The sequence below is a fragment of the Amblyomma americanum genome, chromosome 4 (genome assembly GCF_052857255.1).
Source record: "Amblyomma americanum isolate KBUSLIRL-KWMA chromosome 4, ASM5285725v1, whole genome shotgun sequence".
Taxonomy (NCBI): domain Eukaryota; kingdom Metazoa; phylum Arthropoda; class Arachnida; order Ixodida; family Ixodidae; genus Amblyomma; species Amblyomma americanum.
In genome coordinates this window covers 221,535,531-221,550,462 of record NC_135500.1, presented here as the reverse complement: position 1 = coordinate 221,550,462, position 14,932 = coordinate 221,535,531, and the positions used below count along the sequence as shown (strand labels likewise).

Sequence of the window (14,932 nt, the reverse complement as noted above, 5' to 3'; positions counted from 1 at the left end):
ATCCGATATTTTAGTGGAAGGGTAGGAGCGGAGCCTTTTCAGGGGGCCGACGGCTGCTCAAGGCGTACAGGGGTGGGTGGAATTAAGCGAAGTACAAAGTGCAATAATGGAGGCTGAGCCGAAAAAAATGGCCACTAGGAGGTCCAAAAAAGAAATTTAACACCAGGGTCAGTTGCACATATAGACATGCAAGAGAGCGAAATGGTTAGAAAGAGAACCGCAGTTAAGGGACGAAGAAGTAGGTACGAGACACATCTCACGGATATACAAGATCCACCGTTTACTGATGGCTACATCTGGGAAAGGAGCAACAGAACAACAGCGGAGAGGAAGGGAGGAGGGGTAGGTATGCTGATACACCAAGGAACAATTTGGCAAGTCAACTTGCAAAGAACATGCCTGGATATCAGGTAATATACAATTGCCGGTAAAAAGGCATGGCTCGGGGTGGCTTATTGAGGGACAGGGGACAAATGCAGGCAAGAAAACAAGGATCTCAATGACGATATAAAGCAGTTTAGAGACGGTGCCGATAATATTCTGCTGGGCGACATGAATGGCACATTGAGGATCTGGATGGATACACAGTTTGTGACGGGAAGTTAATTCTATAGACTTTTGTGAGCGGCACAACGTAGTTATTGTAAATAGAGAAGCTAAATGTGAGGGGCAAATAATGTGGGAATCCCGTAACAGGCAGACGACCATTGACTACTGCCTAACGTCGCAAGGGATCTATAACAACGTCACAATAATGGAAATAGACGAAGAGGGGGAGTAGAGCCTGGGAAGTGATCGTAAGCGTATTAGTCTGCAGTTGGGAGACCTGACCAATAGAGAATTGCGCAGAGGCCAAAGAGAGAACGCAAAATTAAACGACGAACAAATAGAGCTAATAGCAGCCAGCACAGAGGAATCAATGGAGAAACGCCCCATGGAAAAATGGGATTATAATCAGAACTGATAATCAGCACAAAAATGAAGCAAGTAAAACAAGTAAACCGCTGGAGAGCAAAGAAGAAGCCACGAAGCTGGTGGAAACAACAACGGTTGGCTTCAAGGAAACACAAAGAAGCAAAGAGGGCGCAGTTATCTAGGAAATAAGCCAAAATTGGAAATTTTATCGACAAAAGAAACAGCAAGTGCAGGTCCGCGTCCAGGCTAAAATAAACCAGTCCTCTGATCGCTGGCTTGCTGAAGTTCGATATGCAACTAAAGGGGGGCCAAGAAAATTCTGGAACCATATAAGCTGGCTGGGTAAAACGAATCAACAGATTCACACGAACAGGTTAAAGATGCTGAGGGAAACTGTTTAGAGGGAGATGACGCTGTGAACTGCATTACATCAGTTATAGCTGAGTCATTTAGGAAAGAAGATAGAGTAATCGCCCCAAATGAGGGAGCAACACAGGACAGCATAGTAGAAAGCAGCTTCGAACTGAGCAGTCTTGACTGGAAAAAGGCGGAAGCAAATATTCCTAAATGCATATGCATTCATCTATCATCTGGAACAACTATCACCTGGAACGGCCTACCCCACGTCATTGCTTCCACCCCCTGCCCATCGACGTTTGCGACGAGTGTTCCTCCTCACATTCAAAAATTGTAATTTTCACCTGTGCCATCGCTTTTGAGGCAACAACAACAACACAGGTCAGCTTTGTGCTTTTGCTTTGGTGTGGCCAAAGCAAAAGCACAAAGCTGACTTATAATCCTCCAGTAAATATGACAGGTTCTTCACTCCTCGCTTCCTTCCAGGCGCTCGTTTCGTTTCGTTTCACTGCATTAAAGATCCCTTTCGGGGTATTACATAAGGGGTGGGTTACATATCATAGGTGAAGGTTACAATTTTTGAATGCGAGGAGGAACGCAAACGTCGATGGGCAGGTGATGGCAGCAGTGACGTGGGGAACGCCGTCTCTAGGCGATAGCTGTTCGGGGAGGAAATGAGCCAGCAAACGCAGCGGTTCTAGTGAGCAACGTGAAGTGGATGTGGTGGGATATGCTTAGTGAGGGTGGTGCTAGGACGATTAAGCGAACTGTGAAATATCTTAAGCAACAGGCAAAGGATGGCGACGAGTGCTTAGGTTCAAAAAGTTCGGACTGAAGTTGTAATGCTTCTGCGCCGGTATATTGGAAGAGCCGTCAGAGCGAATGAAACAGCGCGATTTTGCAAAGCTTGGCCAGTTCAAGCAAAAAAAAAAAACGCCGCTGGCCCTCATCACGCGAGCTCAAGAGGTCGCCCCCGACTGGAGGCTACCCTCGACTAATGCCTTCCCTTTTGTGGCAATAAAGCTGTAACCACCTTGGTGTTGCCACAGCGCGTTTAAAAAGGGCAGTGCGCAAAAAGGATATCACTAAGTGCCGCCTTTCTGCCGCTCTTCCACTGTTGACGAGCACCAGGCCGAGAGGCTGCAAGACGTAATACATATACCAGTCTATACCTTCGTAGAAGAAGACAGAGCTATGCAGTACGGTGTATTTCGCAGCCAGAGAAACGTGCCGTATAGTACCACGAAACGCATTTCCAACGCCCGCATTAGGTCTCCTTCGATATTGACCTCTAAGTGGATATTGGTCATCAAACTTTAAAAAGTTGGCCAATAGAACCGCGCAACAAACACGTGGAGTCTTAAATTCTTCTTCATAGGACGAAATATCACCATCATGGCAGGTGGAAGAAGAGAAAGAGCGGCAGCAGCTGTAAGAACGCAACGAGAATGTCGGTCCCTTGTGTTCACGAGACTTCCGGCGGCCGGACGCGGATGAGCTTTTCGGAGTAGACGCGCAGGACGTAAGCAGTGTTCGCGTTCACCAGGCGCTGTCTTTAATGCACCGACGAGCACAGCTTGTGTGGCACAGTCGTCGTCCGCACATGGAGCGCTCTGCCGTGCATGTATTGCACTCGAGGCTCAGTGCCCGACCCGATCTGGAGTTGGACACAGTTCATGGGATAAGGTCTTGTGTTGAGCCGCTCATAAATGACGCGTGTCGCTCCCGCATTCGGGCGCCCTGGACAGCTAGCTGTGTGACCGGCCAAGGCTCGCGCAATGCTGAGCGCGCACTGGCGTATGAAATGAACGGAAGGTGTAACAACGCTATCTTTGGTACAGCCATGAATGGAGTGCTCTTTCATATCCTCGCAGGTGACCATTTTTGCCGCTGCTCCTAACAGCAGGGTTCTCCCCCACAACCGCTGCAGTCGCCTGCTCCCCACATGTTCGCCGTGCTTGCGGCCCTGCTGCTGAGGAGCGGCAGCGCCGCCGCATCGCTGGGCTGCGCGTCCCTGGCCGAGCGCAACGTGACGCTGTACGCCGACACGAGCTTCGCGTTCGCCTGGAACTTCCTGGCCTCGCGGATCGCCCGATCGCTCGCCGATGATGTCGACACCGGTGGGACGAGTGCAGCTCAAAAGTTGACACTACTATCGCGACAGCACTTTACTTCGCGCCATGGGCGTGATGCTCTAGTCACAAAAGTCGCTCATTGGTCGAGAGGGCTATGACGTCACGCAGTCACGTGACCACGGCGCGAAAATCCAGTCCCGAGAAACAAGGGAGGAGCGCGCAACCAGGAAAAGTAGACGCGCTTTCCCGACGACCGCCAAGACCTTGGAGGCCGCCGCCTCTTGACCCTTGCGGTATAAATGCATGGCAGGGTATGGCCAACCAGACAAAGTGTGCGGTGACGTCACAGGAGGAGTGCAGACGCCTTTTGTTTCTAGAAGGCACTGCATCGGCTCGATTTCAATTCGTTTGTACGGATGCAAATTGTCTCTGCTAATGATGCCTCCTCCTCTTCCGTCACTCCTGGTGTCTAATTACACTGTTTGCTTGCCAAACCTTCGTCACAGCACTGGGACCCCACGCTTGCTGAGCCCAACTCTTTATTTATTTTGCAAAAAAAAAAAATTAAAAAGGTGAACAATGAAAACGCGGAGCAAAGAAGCTGAAACGTTCCGCGTTTTGTGGACAGCGTCTCTCCGTTCTGAGCTTAATATTCCCTAATTATACTCGCTGTGCCCTTGAAGTGTACTGCGTGTGTATTGAATACCAACAAAAAACTTGGACGATCGACGCTCAAGCTGCTCGTTAATAGCACAGTGCGTGAGCATTGGAGATCCCTATATGTGCGGAGTTGCTCATTCTTTCGGTATCCCCATTTATCGGTCGGCGGTGTGCCCGGGTCGTGACCCAAAGGACAGCGGCGTTCGATTCCTCGCTCGACCATTTTTCTTTCCAGAGAAATTAATATTCTTTCGCACAGGCACTTTGTAACGCGGCTTTGCTGAGGTCACGAAAGTTTGGATGACGTCACAACCCTGTGGCCGCTGTGCCGACCTGTGCATGACGTCACAACTTGCGTGATGAGGTCACGACCCTCTCGGCCAATGAAACTGCGCTGAGGTCACGATTACATCTGGAGCCCTACGACCAATCGTCCCTTTTCGTGACACGGACGGACACCGGCTATTAAATGCCGTCGCATTCCTCAGTGAACGCGCATGGCCACCATGCCCCGACGAAGACGCATAAAACCGGCGCTTTCTTCCATCCTTCGCGTGCAGCCCGTTTATACCGCGCATTCGAATGCGTACTAAGGTGTCGTCTACCGATCGGACTTGAGTACTACCGCCAGTCTGCGCCCTTGTCGCTGATATGCTCCTTCTTTGTTCTCACTTTTCAAGACAAGGTACTGGACGACAAGACTTTCGACATGCACACAGGACTGGCCAGCCTGGTAAGGTGTCCCTTCTCACAGCCGCAACACTTACTGCATGCATGTAGTCTGTTGTGCGACCCTTTTCGATGCCACAAGGGGCTCTTGCGTGGTCAGCCCTGTACCCTCTCAGCGGCCACACTTTTGCGAGTTTCGAAAGGGCCCTGCGCGAACGGATGCTCACCCCACTTTTCTCATTTGCGTGCCGAAGGGCGCTGACAAAATCTTCATCCGCCACGCCCCTGAGTCATTAGCGATATTTACAGCAGGGCCAGAGCGGGGCGCCAGAGCGCAGAACGCCCCACCTAGTTGAGAGAAAACTGACGCCAACCAATATTTTTAACTTTACCCAACGTTTCGGGACCAACTCGGTCCCTTCTTCAGGGGTGACTAAAGGGTGCCAGCAGCAGCCTCTCTCTCAACTATCTCAAGAACCCAACCAGACGGACTTCCGTCGAAGATGTTTTCGTTCAACGCCCCTCCTGCGCATACGCACTGGCTACAGCCGATAGGGTCCCCTTATTCTAAATGTCTCTATTATCCAATTTGCCGGACAGTCGCCCTTGTGTGGGCGCGACCATCTTGTTGCGCACAATGGTCGCCTGCATAGGCACGCCGCACAACTGCACGTGAATAAGCTCTACAAGAACGACAAGATGCGAGGTGTCCACTCACGTGTTGCATGCACACATTTAACATGCGTTTTGCAGTAAGGCTGCAAGATCTGAACAAAAATATGAAGCGCGTGTGTGTTGTTTATTTTCCCCTCCTGCTACTTGCGAAACTGCAGTATGTGAAAAGAGACGACTAAATCGTCATGAAAAGACGAGATTCACACTCCACTTCCGTTTTTCGTAAGACTATTTGGGCAGAAAATGCAATACGGCACTGCACTTATATCGGCCAAAGTGGTCGCTAGCACCAAGAACGATCGGGAGCTCAAAATCAGTTGCTGGGCGAGTTGGTATTTCACGCTTTCATTCACACAGCGCAAAGGCGAACACGGACAAGAGGGGAGACACCACAAGCGTCAGGTCAGAGCTAGCCCCTGCGAAACACCTGCCTGACCGATGTTCTTCGGAACGTAGCTAGCGCAAAGGCTGACCCCGTCGGCTCTCTCGACTCCGGCTCTCCACCAAGAGCTCGAATCTCTCCCTTTTTGGCTCCTAAACGCCTCCTTAAATCAGTTTGCCCCGCATTTTGGGGGCCCTTTTCGCAACGAAGAGCTTCTTAGAGCAAATCGGAGAATTTGCTCTTGAATTGAGCGGACCAGAGGCACACCGGAGCCCACGAGCTTGTCTACTCGCGAGGTCCGCGTTCCAGGAAGTCGATCGTGCTTTTCCACAAACTCCCAAAACAAACACCGACGCAGGGTGGCATCCGAGCTGCGCTGCCCAGAGCAAACACAGCGCGGGCACCCTCTTCCGCGTGAGCTTCATTCTTCGAGGCTTGGCTGCCAAGGCTCGAAAAAAACTAGAACAAAGCCGTAAAAGTGGCGGCGCGCACTGTCCCATTCCGGCGCCCTTCGGTGCCGTTGCTGCTTTTACTTTTGGCCTCGCTAGACCAGTGCAGCGAGCACGTGCTCTGCAGGTGGGGGCCGCGCCACATAGAAAATCTGAGGACAAGGACCAAGTCAGTGGTGATACGTGGATGAACACAGGCGAAGGAACCGAGTCCGGGCCGACGCTGGGAGAGGCGGGGAGGAAGGGGAGCGCGAAATTGGGAAGCTGCCAGGGTGGGACGGATGGCGCCAAACAGGGCTAACTAATGAGAAATACCTTTCCCTTTGGGTGGCAGACATACCAACCGCTGACGATGGCAATGACGGTGAACACCGACGATCTCATTTCCTTGTGGTTCTGCAGCACGTCTTATGTACGAGAGATGCGCTGCTTAGAATGACCAGGGACCCGCTTAATGAAGACAAAAAAGGAAAGGTTAAACGCTTCACCTCTCCTGTTTCTCTTTGCTATGTGTGTGCCTGTCATTCTAACCGTTCCCGTTTCTCATCGTTACATCTCCAACAATTCTGGATGAAAACATTTTATTAAAGCGACAGCTTTACTAGGCTATATGTCGACGGTTTCGTGTCATCAAAATGTGTCCGCAGCCACTGTGGGGAATTAGAAAGAACGTCCAAAAAGTGGTTATAATCGAAGAATGATGATGTGAGGACGCGGCGCAAAAAATTTGGTGACGGTCGGATGAATAGTTAATTAGAGCCAGAAATGTGCAAAAAGAGGCCATGGCCAGAGCAAAAGTGACGCCTAATTTGAAACGCCGGAAGTGTAGTACCATGTGACCGGAAGTGTTGGGCGGAGCCAAAGAGCGGCGCCAAATTTGAAAGTTTGGAACGAAGCGTGGTGGGAATTAGACGAACTGCACAAATTCTCAGGCAAATAGGGGCAACAGAGGCAAAGAGGAGCAAACAGAGGCGACGAGTGCCGAGGAGGCATCAATACTTTCGAATTACTCTAATGCGGGTTACCGCGGTGGTCTCGAATTTTTTTGAACGGGAAGTTTATAAACGAATTTTTTTGATATCGTGTAAGACTTCACTATAGCCATCAATATATCTGCAGATCTCCCGTCGGCAGGCTTGCTTTTGTTTTGGTATTAACGTTTTTGCTCTCGTCAAAAGCATTCCCCGTTGGGGAGATGGAAAAGTTTGAAAAGAAAGATTTTGCTACACATCGGAAGAATGGACCTTCAATATTTTCCATAAGAGCACCTAAAAATTTACTGATATTAAAAATTTTCTTTCCCAGAATTTCGGACATGTGCGTGTCTCATTCCAACTAGCCAATTTCCATGCACTTGACTCGGTGAGGCAGAAACAGGACGCAGCGCTGGCGCCATCTGGTGCACTGCCTACAGTTACTCGTAAGCTGGCTCAAATTCGTCATTTTGTGGAAAGCAAATGGCGCAGTCTCACATCTCGGTGCAAGCCTCAACCGCGGGGATAAAGTGGGGAGTGAAAGAATAAATGGAGAAAGAGGCGCCGTAGTGGAGGCCTCCGGATTGTTTTCGGCCATCCGGGGATCTTGTACGTTCGCTGAGGTCGCACAGCAGGCGGGCGCATAAAGGCAAGTCGCGCCACTCCTCGTTTCGCACAACTCGTGAAAGAACGAAGCGGTGGATGCTTCTCAAAGGAGCCCTCCAGCCAGTGGCATTGCTCTCTGACTGCGTGGCCTTTCGGCCCTAGAGTTTTTATTTTGGTCGTGGATTTTCTTATCTATGTTTTTACAATAACCGCGAGTAAAAACTTAAAGCTCGTGGTGCAAGTATTGATATATTTACAGCTATGCATGTCAAAATAGGACATGAGAGATGAGTGGGTGTAAAATGCAAAAGGGACTGCTTCGGTCACCGCAGTTGCCGTCAAAGAAGTGAACGAAAAGATTTCTCACTTTGCAGTGTGGAGAACTCTAAAGAAGCTTCTTTTACTATGTAAGGGATGGGTGCATCTTGCAGTTGCCACAAAAGACTCCGCTCTCTCCCTTTTACTTTGCGTTTTGCATTTCTCCTCGTTCTTGTTGCTGACAGGCATGTGATACTACGTCACGTCAACTACACACATGTTCAAAACTTGCACAGCCTTCCTGGGAGGCGACTGTGGGCAGGATAAGCCTTTCGGCAAATCTGTAACGCCCTCTTCTATCGAGCTTCATGATGCGCTTCAGTAACGCTCAGCGCGGAGCCCAGCACATCCAAGTTCTGAGCGTGCGCTAGGCACAATGCATCTGGCTGTCACCTGTTTTTAAACCAGCTGTTTACTACAGAGGAATTCTTGAACAGGAATATAATCTGTCGTGTCTGCATCTTGGCCAAATGCTGTTCTGTACAGACGACGAGAAGTTGTCTCTCACCCATAGGGTTATGCGGCATGGAGAAGCTGTTTATCAGCACATCGAAGAAAAAGTAGAACACGCTGCATTGCTCGCAGCGTCGAGGGTGCGCCTCACGAGTTGCAGTGCCGCAGTGGCTTCTTGTCGCTCACTGCCGATGCTCACGGGAGGGCGACAGACATCCGCGATGTCCTTTCCAAGCTCGATCCCAACATTCACCTACTACGATCTCGAAAATCTCCGTCTTCCAATTGATCAAAAAGCTAATTTTAATATTTCGTTTATTTGCCGCGAGGAATATTCATGTCAGCAGTCCAACAAACTCATCAATACAGGTGCATCTTAAAAAAAAAAACAAAAAACAGGAGAACTTTCTCTAGAAAGATTACGTATCACCACTCAATGGCCACCGCTGGCAACCGTTGAGCCCTGGCGGTGTCAAAATCACGCATGTCAAACACGCGTTGGAGCGCAGCCTCTGCGCATTCAATCATGTTTACGACGCGGACATGAGCTGGGAGGGGCGTTTATTACAACGCACTTAATCTGAGCGGAAAAGATGGAATGGTTGTTAGTGAGACAACACCTCGGCTTCTTCACCGCATGCTTCTTCCGTGATGCGTGTGCCGATAGCCACGGGGTCCCGGAGGAATCAGTAGCATTTTCGTCTGGCGGCGGACGCCCCCGCAGGCGGCCCTGCACCAGCCGCGGCTGAACAGGGCCTGGTACCTGATGACCACAGCCATCGTGGCTCTGCTCGTCCTGCTGCCCGTCGCGGTCATGTCGCGCGTCCAGACGCAGTTCCGCTTCGCCTTCGTGCGCAAGTGGCTCGCGCTGCCCGCGCACAGCAGGGACAGCATGGCGCCCTACACCGTCTGCACGGCGGTCTTTGCCGCGCTCATCACGTGAGTAGTGCCCCCTCTCACCTCGCGACAACTTTTAGTCTTTGGGGAAGGCTCTACTAGGAGCAAACATGCATGCATACTGGTCACTTTTGGCCAAGGCGGTGTGCCATTACATGCCAGTCTTGAAGAACCGATTTTTTTTTAAAAATCATTTCAGGTTGTTCTACGTTTTTCAAGTCTGTTCATCTGTCGGTGCCGAGAACGGCGTTGACGTAATGCAGAGCAAGGCTTGGAACATACGGAAGGATATGCGCGCTTTCCTCAACAGTATGAACTGCGTGAGTTTTTCCCCTCGGCGCCACTGCACAAAAGACGCTTCCGCATATCACACTGTGGCCACGCCGAACGGAGTGTGCTGATGACAATGTGCAGGAAACCAGCTCAGCTGTCCCGCTCTGCTTGACGGGCAACTTTTCGCTCGTTCTCTTTCAGCGCTTTGACCGGTTCCTCGACGGCGACATCAAGCCAACTCTAGAAGCCATCAAGGGAACATTCAGTTCCGGCAGTAAGTTCGCAATTTGAGTAAACTGAAATCCCTCGAGCCACGTTGCGCGGAAGGCATCATGTTAAAATGTATTTAACATTTCGCTTGAGAATAGTTCACTGCTTCACTATGACTCCGTAATGAACAGAATGAATGCGCCCCAATACCACCACTTAAGTTGTACCCTTTGGTTTTTCAAGCAAAGTGTTCTCATTGTTGCACTACATATCACTGTTGCAATGAAGTGTGTTTTCTTTTTTGCGAAAGCAGCCTGGTACAGTGCACGTTCTTCGTAGATTGCAGCGTTTTATTATTAGACACAGCGGATAAACTCAAGTTGGCCTCTAAACAATAGATTACCGCACTCTGCCGATTAGGACGTCACTTCCCGTGAAAACTGAGCTCTTATAAGGTATAAAATGTCTAACCCTTTGACACGCTATGTACACAGTTGTGTATACAAAGCAAACCGGCAGCTTTTCTTGAGAGTTATTGCACCTGGCAGTGATTTCTTTATTTCAGATGAATCTTGTATCTTTCATGTGGTGAATAGGGTGGTTTTTTATTCTATAATAGGGAATGCAGGGAATAAAATTTCGCGAAACAGTGAGCACGGTAGCACGTCATCCGCCATTTTTGTGAAGACATATATTGCCACCAATATCATTTTTTTTTTCACAATTTCAAGCATAAAGTGCACATTTGAAATAGGTAATTATTGCCACGATTCTTCGGGCGTTTACTTGATAGGTCACAGCATTTCGATGTCACTATTTTCATCAATTATGACACCTTGTATGAAATTTTGCACATCCCTGTAGTAAAATAACTACTAGTATTTAGCGCTGAAAAACTAACAAATTGTCTTTTTTAATGCCTGAATTTACTATTTAGGCAGGAAAATGTTTCTTTTCAACGAAACAAAAAATGGCGTTTCAAAGGGTTAAAAAAAAGAAATGGAGCTACACTGTTGCCACCAGCGGCAGAGGCGCAGACTTACGTCACCATTCACCTCAAGACGCTGATCTCGGACTCGTTTTTGGCGTCACGAGTTTGGGCGGAGTGGTGGAAAGATTTTTAAAAGTCGATAGTGTGCACCTTCTTCCCAAAAACATCAACACAGCCAGAACGAGGCGCAGAATCCATTTTTAGAAGGAACAAAAATTGGATGGCAGTATCATTAGTGTCCCTTTAATTAAGCGTGTAATGATGCTTATAGGTCCCGTCGCGCCGGTTCTAGCAGGAGTCTCCCGAGCGAAAATGAAAGAATAATTCTGTTTACCACCATGAGGCCCCTGAACATAGCTCGCATTCAAGACTCGTTCACATCGGCTCTCATAATCAAACTCGACCGCCTTTACAGGACGTACCGAGAGTTCTTGCTTCCTCTAGTTGAATTTGGTGGCGCAGTGTGTCGCGATTTTTACAATTTCTTTTAGAAAAATGAGAGGTGCATCCGCGTGCACTTCAATTTCGTTTAGAATGCGCGCTTTCAAGAAGAAACTCCTCCCACTGGTGCCGATATTGCCGTAAAAGTTTGGCGTTCTCTCTTAGTGCTGGTAGGCTGGGATGTGAAGCCCTCCTGCAGCACATACTTCTGATCGGGTTTCTATGGAAAAAAAAAATGACGGACGATTTAGCGTGGTTAGGCCAAACGCGAATTGGGTGCGCTCACACTTCAGTGTTCACTTCGGCTTCGGTTTAAGACTATAGCGGTTCATTCTGGTTCCATTGGATTGGCGAAGGCGACATGCAAAGCACAGCGCGAGAGACTGGCAGTTAAACACGCGGTCTGTTCGGCTGCGGCGGCGACGACGCGGTGGCCAGCGAAACTGATCTGTTCGCGCCGCCTCGGGTTCGAAACCCACTCGCGGCAACAAAGCTTTCTGCACAGTTGGCTACAAGGCCTGCTGGCAGGCTGCCGCCTGCGCACCGTGTCGGGTGGGCCACTTGCCACGCCATGAGGCCAGCTGGCAGGTTGCCCACAACCCGGTGGGCAGGTTGCCACCTGCTCTCCATGGCAGGTGGGCACTGTTTTAGTGCGCGCCAAAACAATTTCTACTAACAAGAGCGTTTATCCGCACTGTAGTCTCTTGGGCACATTTCACGATCTGATATGTCCAAAAAAAGTGGACCGACGTTATTTGACGCCGTTGTAACAACAGTTCACTTCACCCTTTCTAGTCAGCAGCTCGTTTCCAAAACAGCTCGGAAGAGAAGTTCGAGTGCTGATGACCAACACTTCTTTCCAAGCAGTCTACAATGCCAGCTTCGTCAGCAGTAAGTGCTCACTTCTGCATGCATGCCAATGTGGGCAGCTCTCCAAGCACGACATAAAGGGAAAAAGTGTTTATATACTTTGGTGCCGCTAGCAATGATACGCATAACGCTGCTTTCAAGGAATTATGCCTAAATCCCGGATCTCCATGCGCATAAACTTAAAACGTGAGTTTTTCGAAGGCAATAGAGACAATGCAAAACAAAGGTGGCATTAGGTCGAGGGTATACTCGAACATTGAGCTTCGATTTACTGACAACAATAGACGAGGTTTCGCCGCCACATTCGACGGGGACCCTCGCCTTTCCCTAGTTTGCTGTTCTTTTACTAAGTGCCGAGCTACGGGGATTACTCACGTGAACTATTTTCTATTTAATTTTTATTCTTCGACATTGATTCAGGCGACGCCTCAGTGATCAAGGGAATCTTCCAGTCAGCTCGTCGGACGACAGGGATAGAATACAAAACCGGCTCTGGAATCTAGAGAACGGCCGGACTGAGACGTGCTCACTCGCCTACGTAAATATAGCTGGGATATGCAAGCAGCTTTACTGTTTTCTTGTCCGCCTTTCATATTCCCCCTTCCCTCACCTCTGTCTCAGCTAGAATGACGCCTGGCTTGCATTAAGGTGGAAAACTTATTTGTAAAGGCAAGTCTTGCAGAAGTCATTTAGTATATAAAGCTCACAATCTCAGCGCACCATAAACGTTACCCATACCAGTGTCCATAACCAGAAATACTGGACCACAGCATATTTCCAATGGGAAGTAGTTTACGAAAGAAACCTTTTCGAACGCCGTAAGACTGCACAACAGTCAGTATAGCCGCAGATCCTGCCTCGCGACGCTCGACGTTTTCTACTAATTATTGCAAGAAACTCACCTCATTGCTTTGCTATGGCAGCCTTAACTACGCGGTGCGAGCGCAGGACCAACTTTAAAAGCAAGGTTATGCTAAGCATCGGAAGGCTAGAACATCCTCATCAATATATTCATGACAGTATCTTACAATATTCCGCAACTGCCTCACAATTATTGTAACACACCCCAGTGGCTTTCCAGGGCAGTTTTAAACACTTGGCGCGAGCGCAGGAGAAACACTAAAAGCAAAATTTTGATACGCGTCGGAAGGTTAGAATATTCCAGTCAGTATGTTCCTAACGATATCATACAATATTCCATAGATGCCTCACAATTGACCCTTTGTAGGATAATGGGACGTCCCTTCTTAATCCCCATATTAGGGGCTCGTAAGAGGAAGTGGGACGGAGGGGTCCCACCATTTATGCCACGTTGCCACCTATCTTAAGCTTTCAATGCTTTGTTTAAAAATGGTTTGAGCCGCGTCCACTAGACTTTAAAACTTTGTTTTGTTCTTTTTTCGGGCTCGTTACAAGTTTTTGGTTACATTTGATCAGGTAAAAAACAAAAACAAAATCCCCAGTAAGTGATTCCTTTTTGTGCATAGAGAGGAACACCTCTAGATCACAACGTGCACTTGTTCTGAAGATTTGAGATGACAAGTAATCAGAAGAAAGCACTTCCTTCAAGAATTCTAAATATACTTGTACGACAGAACCCAAGCCACCGAAACGAAGAATAATACGGGACGTTTTTTTTTATTTGTGGGACTGATTAACTGGAGGTCAATAATGTTATCATTTTATCTCTTAAATATGATTGATAAGAAAGCAGAAGAAAATCAACCGCAGGCCGCCAGCGGGATCTGAACCACGACCTCCGAACGGCCGTCCAATCTTCTGCTTTCGGGGTATTTATGTGTAGTGTAACTGAACCGCGAAATTCGTAGGTCACGGGTTCAGATCCCACCTGCTGCTGGTGGTGGTTTTTCTGGTGCTTTCTTATTAGCTGTAGGCGATAAAATGATCACACTATTAATCTCCAATTAATCAACATCACAAATTTAAAAAAACATTCCGTATGCTTCTTGGCTTCGGTAACTATTGGCTTCCGTCGTATGTCATAACGAGCACCTCTTTCAATTCTCTTGTCTGCTAAATATAGTTTGAAACTGAGCTAAGCCTAACGACTGAATTTCGAGTGGTAATTTTCAAATATCGTATGTAGAGTTTGTTCTTGGGTGCCGAACCGTCAATGGCCTCAACAAGCCCATCGAATGAAAAGGAGGCTAAAAAGAATGGACAAAAATGGTTGGCGTGTCGGGTGAATAATAATAATAATTGGTTTTTGAGGAAACGAAATGGAGCAGTTTCGGTCTCATATATCGTTGGACACCTGAACCGCGCCTTAAGGGAAGGGATAAAGGAGGGAATGAAAGAAGAAAGGAAGAGAGAGGTGCCGTAGTGGAGGGCTCCGGAATAATTTCGACCACCCGGGGATCTTTAACGTGCACTGACATCGCACAGCACACGGGCGCCTTAGCGTTTTTCCTCCATAAAAACGCAGCCGCCGCGGTCGGGTTCGAACCCGGGAACTCTGGATCAGTAGTCGAGCGCCCTAACCACTGAGCCACCGCGGCGGGGCGCGTGTCGGGTGAAGTTCGGCTCTTCGGTAAAGAAGACAACCCTGTGAAAGTTGAATAAAGGCGTAGATGATGTTGGTGTTCCACGACAGGGAAAGTTGTGCGAACAAGTCGAACAAGCGAGCAAATTAATGATGCGGTTAGTAGAAACTAACTCAGCGAGGAAAACCATGTAGGTCAATGGTAAAAATACGC

At 48.7% G+C, this 14,932-nt stretch overlaps 1 protein-coding gene across 1 annotated transcript in view; it reads left to right on the top strand.

Annotated features, from left to right (window-relative positions):
- The first annotated feature begins 2,693 nt into the window (after positions 1-2,693).
- LOC144127613 (uncharacterized) overlaps positions 2,694-14,932 on the top strand; it is a 37,757-nt gene continuing 25,518 nt past the window's right edge. The window contains exons 1-7 of the mRNA XM_077660587.1: positions 2,694-2,794; positions 3,147-3,392; positions 4,688-4,740; positions 9,258-9,472; positions 9,630-9,750; positions 9,905-9,977; positions 12,141-12,236. Of these exons, the coding sequence (XP_077516713.1) occupies positions 3,218-3,392; positions 4,688-4,740; positions 9,258-9,472; positions 9,630-9,750; positions 9,905-9,977; positions 12,141-12,236 (733 nt within the window). The 5' untranslated portion in view covers positions 2,694-2,794; positions 3,147-3,217. The remainder of the gene's footprint in view (positions 2,795-3,146; positions 3,393-4,687; positions 4,741-9,257; positions 9,473-9,629; positions 9,751-9,904; positions 9,978-12,140; positions 12,237-14,932) is intronic.